The sequence below is a fragment of the Penaeus chinensis genome, chromosome 33 (genome assembly GCF_019202785.1).
Source record: "Penaeus chinensis breed Huanghai No. 1 chromosome 33, ASM1920278v2, whole genome shotgun sequence".
In the NCBI taxonomy this organism is placed as follows: domain Eukaryota; kingdom Metazoa; phylum Arthropoda; class Malacostraca; order Decapoda; family Penaeidae; genus Penaeus; species Penaeus chinensis.
In genome coordinates this window covers 16,048,393-16,055,892 of record NC_061851.1, presented here as the reverse complement: position 1 = coordinate 16,055,892, position 7,500 = coordinate 16,048,393, and the positions used below count along the sequence as shown (strand labels likewise).

Here is a 7,500-nt window from a genome sequence, read left to right as displayed (position 1 = left end):
GATACAAAAACGCTTATCTGAGGGATTGTGAATTTCCTCAGATAAAAATAAAAGAAACAAAAAGCGAGTATGCAGAAGAGGGAGAGAAATGGACAAGAATGAAGAGCGAGTGTGAAGAAGAGGGAGAAAAAGGATGAAGGAAGAAGAGCAAGTGTAAAGGAGATGGAGAAAACCTGAGGACACGTCACCCATCACCTAACTGTGTATGAAAGCACTCACCTGAAGACAAGAACATGAGGATGTATCACCAATGTCATCCGAGGGCACATAGACCTCCCCTAAACACACGTGAAAATATCCTTGAGGCCATGAAAAAAAACTCACCTTGAAACACAGAAGCACCTACCTGACGTTACTTATACCACCTACTTACCTGACTATACCTAAACACTCATATGAGATCCATACACCTGGGACCCACACAAGGACACCCGAGGACTCACGGACGCTCACCTGAGGACACAAGAGAGCGCGCGGACCAGCCGTCGGAGCCGATCCATGAGAAGCTTCCTGTGGCGTTGTTCCTCCTGACGGCTCTCATGACCCCGGCGACTTCCTGGTCCGAGCCGAAGATGATGACGCCTGAGGGAGGAGGAGGGACGAGGGTGAGGAGGAGAGATGAAGGAGGGAGATGAGGAAGGTGGGAGATGAAAGTGTGAGGAGGAGGGAGAGAGATGAGTAAGGAGGATGAGTGAGAAAGATAAAGAAAAAAGGAGGAGCAAGTGTGAGGGGGAGGTTGAAATGTGAGGAAGAAGGATGAACGTGTGTAAGGAAGAGGGAGAGAGATGGGGAAAATGGAGGGAGAGGAGCGATTGTGAGGAAAGAGGATGAGGAAAGAGGAGGAGCGAGTGCGAAGAAGAAGGAGAGAGATGAGGGAGAAAGAGGAGCGATTACGAGAAAGAGGGAGAGAGATGAGAAAGGAGAAGAGCAAGTGTTAAGAAGAGGGAGAGATATGAAGAAGGAGGAGGAACAAATATGAAGAAGATGAGAAATGAACAATGAGCAGGAAGGAAGAGCGAGTGTGAGGAAGAGGGAGAAAATGAGGAAGGAGGAAGGGCAAGTGGAAAGGAAATGAACAAGAATGAGGAGTGAGTGTGAAGCAGAGGAGAATATGTGGAAAAAGGAAAAAAGAAAGATGAGGAGGGGATAAAAGCGCGCGTTTCAAGAAAGGTGGTAATAGGTTTCGTAAAAACAGATTACTTATGCTCACTACACAGAATTGAATGATTAAGTATCGATATCAATGGTCCATTCTAAGGATTCGTAATTCCATGACACATTTACTAGTCTTTTCTGTTTATTGATGATATTTATGGAGAAAGGGAGGTGTTAAATACTCCGTGCTTTAATAATCATCACACTGCTTTTATCGCATCAAAAACAAACCTCCTCTCCCCCCCCCAAAAAAAAAAGAAAAAGAAAATAGGAAAATATGAAAAAATACAAGAAATTAAAGAAAAAAAGGAAAAAAGAAAAAAAAAACGAAAAGTAAAAATACAAGAAGCAATTGAAAGAAAGAAAAAGAAAATAAAAAAATAAAAAAAAGGAAAATACGAAAAAATACAAGAAATAAAGAAGAGGAACCCTAGAAAGAATTGAAAATAATAATAATAAAAAAAAGTCTCCCTACAATATGAAGATAAGTATTCTACCGAGACAAAATATAGAAAGAAAAATAAAAGTAAAAATAAAAAAATAATTGGAAGAGATGACTAAATGTCGAAGAATTGTCACACATTAATTAGCATTACTTAATATTTCCTTATTTGCGTGACTCTTTGAGAAATTAAGGCCTGGGGCTGTCAGACAGGCGGGCGCCACGTACTACGTCATGGGGATTTTCGTTATGCCAAGGAAGAAGGAGATGAAGAAGATGAAGAAGATGAAGAAGAAGAAGATGAAGATGAAGATGAAGGAGAAGAATGGTGGAGAAGACGAAGGAGGAGAAGAATGAGATGGAGAAGGAGAAGGAGAAGGAGAAGGAGAAGGAGAAGGAGAAGGAGAAAGAGAAAGAGAAAGAGAAAGAGAAAGAGAAAGAGAAAGAGAAAGAGAAAGAGAATAAGAATGAGAACGATAATGCTAATGATAATGATAACGATAATGGGAATGGGAATGGGAATGGGAATGAGAATGAGAATGAGAAAGAGGAGAAGGAGAGGGAGAAGGATATGCAGAAGAAGAATGAGGTGGAGAAGAAGGTGGACAAAGAGAAGGATAAGAAGAGAGACAGACAAACGGAATGAGATGGAGGAAAAGGGGAATAAAGGAGAAAAAGAAAGAGATGTAGAAGAAGAAGGAGGAAGAGAAGGAGAAGAAGGAGTAGGAGAAGGAGGAGAAGGAGAAGAAGAAGGAGAAGGATAATGGAAAAGGAGTGGGAGAAAAAGGAGAAGGAGAAGGAGAAAGAGAAGGAGGAGAAGGAGAAGGGGACGGAGAAGGAGGAGGAGGAGGAGGAGGAGGAGGAGGAGGAGGAGGAGGAGGAGGAGGAGGAGGAGAAGAAGAAGAAGAAGAAGAAGGAAATGGAAGTAAAGGAGAAGAAGGAGAAGGAAATGAAGTAGAGAGAAAAGAGGGAAGGATTCGGAGAAGAATCCGAAGAAGACGGGAAAGAAGAAGGAGGAGAATGAGAAGAAGAAAGAGAAAGAGAAGGAGGAGAAAGAGAAGAAGAAGGAGAAGGAGAAAGCAGAGAATGAGAAGAAGAAGAGAAATGGAGAAGACAAATGAGAAGAAGGAGAAAAAGAAGGAGAAGGAGAAGGAAAAGGAGAACGAGTAAAAGAAGAGCAAAAAGGAAAAGGAAGAGAATTAAAATAAAAAGAGAATGGTAAGAAGAAGAGCAAAAAGGAAAAGGAAGTGAATGAAAATAAAAAGAGAATGAGAAGAAGAATGAGAAGAAGAGGAAGGGAAGGAGGAGAGGGAGAAGAAGAAGTAAAAGGAGAAGGAGGAGAAGAAGAAAACATGAAGAAAAAATGAGAAGAAGAAAAAGTATAACAGGCGAGGAAAAGAATCATAGATAGATAATAGTAATAATTATGATAACAACAACAGTAATAATAATGATAATGATAATAATACTAATGATAACAATAATGATAATAATACTAATGATAACAATAATGATAATAATACTAATGATAACAATAATGATAATAATACTAATGATAACAATAATGATAACAATAATAATGAAAACAATAATAATTAGTATTGTAATAATAATGACAACAAACAACAACAACAATAATAATGACAACAATACTAACACTAGCGAAATCCCTAACACTACAACTAATAATGAAAACACAAAGACCTTAAAAATGCCAATAAGGGCGAGATTCGACCTCCACTCACCCCGGGCGCGCTGCTTCTGGAGGAGGCGCTGCACAATCAGGTCGTAGGCGACTTCCTCCGCCACACCCGAGTCCTTCACGAGCTTCTCCTTGACGGCGATGCAGATGGCGTTGGCTGCAAGGAGGTCCTCTAGCTCCTCGAAGGCCTAAGATGGAGCGAGAGAGATTGTTTGGTTGTGTGGTACGAGAAAAAGAGAGAGAGATCGTTTGAGTATTGGATAAGGGAGAGGGAGAGAGAGAGAGAGAGAGAGAGAGAGAGAGAGAGAGAGAGAGAGAGAGAGAGAGAGAGAGAGAGAGAGAGAGAGAGAGAGGGAGGGAGAGAGAGAGAGAGAGAGAGAGAGAGAGAGAGAGAGAGAGAGAGAGAGAGCGAGAGAGAGCGAGAGAGAGAGAGAGAGAGAGAGAGAGAGAGAGAGAGAGAGAGAGAGAGAGAGAGAGAGAGAGAGAGAGAGAGAGAGAGAGAGAGAGAGAGAGAGAGAGAGAGAGAGAGAGAGAGAGAGATTGAAAGAGAGAGAGAGAGATTATTTGATCATTTGATAAGACAGCTAGAGAGATAGATACATAGATAGGTAGATAGATAGATAGATAGATAGAAATAGAGAGGGGTAAATGTAAGTGAGACTAGTGATTTAGGAGAGTGGGCGAGGTGATGATAATAATAATAATGTTATAGGCTCTTGTGACTTCAGTGCTTCATAAGGGGAAAATGAAGCTAACTCACGAGGAGAAAATGAGGCTTTGCGAGGCAGGCGACTCATTTGCGAGTCACAAGATACAAAAAAGCTCCATAGTGACGGATTGCAAGTGAGTCATAGAAGCGTCTTATGAGTCATAATCAAATCGACAGCAAAGCGAGTCAGAGACGAATCCACATCACACGATTTAGAGAATCACATCACAGCTGAATAAAACGAATTCCCACCAAACCAAAGAATCTCTTCTGGGTCACAAATCAAAGCCAGATGGAAGAACTACAGTAAACAACGTAAATAACGTAAACAGTACATTACTCTGACGTTTAATGAAATGACAGACTATTTTGGTTTGTAGGTAAGGTACGTGTAGCAGCTCGCTCGGGGTACGAAATGGTACTTAGGTTGGAGGTTTGCCTAAAGTGTTATGCAAATTCTGCTAAATGAAGGGAAAAGCAAAACCTGCGAGGAGGAGAAAACGGGAGAGGAGCGTAAGTCTCGGGAATAACGAGAGAGAGAGAGAGAGAGAGAGAGAGAGAGAGAGAGAGAGAGAGAGAGAGAGAGAGAGAGAGAGAGAGAGAGAGAGAGAGAGAGAGAGAGAGAGAGAGAGAAAGAGAAAGAGAGAGAGAGGGAGAAGTAGATAGATATATAAATAGACCGATAAAAAAGGTAGATAGATATAGATAGATATATAGATAGATAGAGATAAAGAGAAAGAGAGAGAAGTGAATAGATAGATGGATAGAGAGAGAGAGAAAGAGAGGAAGAAAAAGAGAGAGAAGTAAATAGATAGATAAATAGAGAGAAAGAGAGAAAGAGAGAAAGAGAGAAAGAGAAAGAAAATATCTCTGTCTATTTCACTCTTTTACCCTCCGCCCAACTTCCATCCTTCCCTCCCTCTGCTTCTCCCAAACTGACCTTTATGCCGTAGTTGGATTCCTCGTAGATGATCGAGATATAAGACCATCCCAGCTTCTTGACAATCTCAACCATGGCCTTTACTTGGTAGTGGTCGGAGGGAATCGTGCGGAAGAAATACTCGAATCGCTGTTTGTTGCTCAGCTCGGGGGAGGTCGAGAAGAAGCTCACCTGAAGGGAAGAGAGGGAGAGAAATTGAGTGAGAGGGTGCACTATTGTGTGTCTGTGTGTGTGAAAGAGAGAGAGAGAGAGAGAGAGAGAGAGAGGAGAGAGAGAGAGAGAGAGAGAGAGAGAGAGAGAGAGAGAGAGAGAGAGAGAGAGAGAGAGAGAGAGACAAACATAGAGAGAGAGAAACAGAGAGAGAGACAAACATAGAGAGAGAGAAAAAAGAGAGAAAAAGAAATTGAAAGAACGATAAACATAGCCACTTAATTTTGTATATATGAACAGAAAAGATATAACTGTACACCACCATATGTGAATCGGTATATCGAGCCGGAACCTTCCGTATTCATGAGGTATGTCAAAAGGTTGTGTCATGTGCAAAATATGTGTTCTTGGTAAGTGCATGGTTTGTGTGCTCAGCTCGGCGCTTAAACTGCATGATACATGACTGATCTAGTTTTCATATTCGTCATGCATCGTGTTTTCGTGGAGTACATAAATTCTTTAAGAGGACCACATGGTGTGATATACCAACTGCACGGATAAAAAAATCGAAATCACACACATGAGCCAAGAACACGCGAGAACAAACTCGAAAGAATATGCGACATAGAATCTTTAAGAACCCGGATGTAAAAAAAAAAAAAAAAAAATATGTCCGAGAAGGGAGCGAAGAGCAAAAAGAATGGGGAGAGAGAGAGAAGTAAAGAGGAAGATAGAAAGTAGTAGAACGAAAGGAAAATTTCCATCAGGACAGCTCAGCCACACTCAGGGTCAGAAGAGAATCGTGGAAGAACATGGCGCTGTGTTCACTCATTTGCATAATTCATAAAAAGAAACCAGACGTAACGAAGGAAGGAAGATTGGAGACTGGCTTTATTTAGCTTAACGACGGAAAATTGGGTATTTGGTTTCTATGGAAATTTCTTTTTTTTGAATAATGAGAAGAGGAAAATGGGTGGAAGGTTATGTTGCATTATGGCCAAGAAAAGACTAAGTAATAAATAATTGAAGAAAATGAATACGGATGAAAGTTCATGGAAACGAAGGAGAAGAGAAAGAAATAAAAAGGCATGGGGTAAGAGAGAGATAAAAAAAGAAGCACACGTGTGATGAAACAAATTATCAAAAAGACGAAGAAGAAGAAGAAAAAATCAAGCTTAGAAAAAAAAGAGAAAAATACACAGCAAAAGAAAGAATAACAACAGTAATCAAATTTTCTTAAGTGGTCACGTGACGCATGAAGAAACACAGAGTATTTCGCCTTTGCAAATTACGTCAAAGAAAAGAAAAGGAAAGATGTAGAGTGGGAGAGAGAGAGTGAAGAGATGAGGAGGTGAGGAGGAGGGAGAGCGGAGAAGAGAGAGAGAGAGACGAGGGTGGAGGAAGAGAGCTAGACGAGAGAGGATGGATGAAGAGAGGAGAGAGAGAAGAGAGAGGAGAGAGAGAGAGAGAAGAGAGACGAGACGGAGAGAGAGGAGAGAGAGAGAGAAAGGATGAGAGAGAGAGAGCAAGAAAGAGTGAGAGACAGAGTGACTGTGAGGTCATAGTTAGTCAGACAGAGAGAGAGAGTGATGAGAGTCGAGAGTGAGTGAGAGAGGTGAGGGTGAGAGAGAGAGAGAGAGAGGAGATGGGAGAGAGAGAGAGGGAGAGGAGGAGAGAGAGATGGTAGAGAGTGAGAGAGGTAGGAGTGAGGTGTTGAGAGAGAGAGAGGTGAGAGAGTGAGAGAAGAGGAGGAGAGAGAGAGAGACGAGGAGAGTGGGACGGAGAGAGATGAGGAGGAGAGAGGGATAGAGAGAGAGATAGGAGAGATGAGAGAGAGAGGAGATGAGAGAGGAGAGAGAGAGAGGAAAGAGAGAGAGAGGGAGTGAGAGTGGAAGAGAGAGGGGGAGAGAGAGAGAGGGAAGGTGTGATGAGATGAAGAGAGAGAGGGAGAAAGAGAAGAGAGACAGAGGACAGAGAGACAGATAGACAGGTCTGAGTGAGAGAGAGAGATGGGGACGAGAGAGAGAGAGGGATGAGAGAGAGTGATGGAGAGACGGAGAGTGAGAGAGAAGAGAGTAGAGAGTAGGAGAGAGAGAGGGGGAGAGAGTGAGAGCGAGAGAGAGAGGGGAGAGAGTGATAGAGGAGGAGGAGAGGAGAGAGAGAAAGAGAGAGAGAGAGAAGAGATGAGGAAGGGACGAGGTGAGAGAGGAGAGAGAGAGAGGACCAGAGAGAGAGAGGAGAGAGAGAAGAGAGAGACAGAGAGAGAGAGAAAGGTAAAGAGAGAGAGAGAGAAGAGGAGAGAGTGTAGAGGAGTGAGAGAGAGAAAGAGGGAGAAGGGAGAGAGAGTGAGAGAGAGAGAGAGAGAGAGAGAGGAGAGTAGAGTAGAGAGGAGAGAGAAGAGG

General features: G+C 42.3%; 1 protein-coding gene across 1 annotated transcript in view; it reads right to left on the bottom strand.

The window, feature by feature from the left end:
- Window positions 1-7,500, bottom strand: part of LOC125043236 (metabotropic glutamate receptor 6-like) — an 82,250-nt gene that overhangs the window by 26,845 nt on the left and 47,905 nt on the right. The window contains exons 3-5 of the mRNA XM_047639246.1: window positions 4,949-5,119; window positions 3,343-3,487; window positions 454-582 (exon numbers count right to left, since the gene is read on the bottom strand). Coding sequence (XP_047495202.1) covers window positions 454-582; window positions 3,343-3,487; window positions 4,949-5,119 — 445 coding nt within the window. The remainder of the gene's footprint in view (window positions 1-453; window positions 583-3,342; window positions 3,488-4,948; window positions 5,120-7,500) is intronic.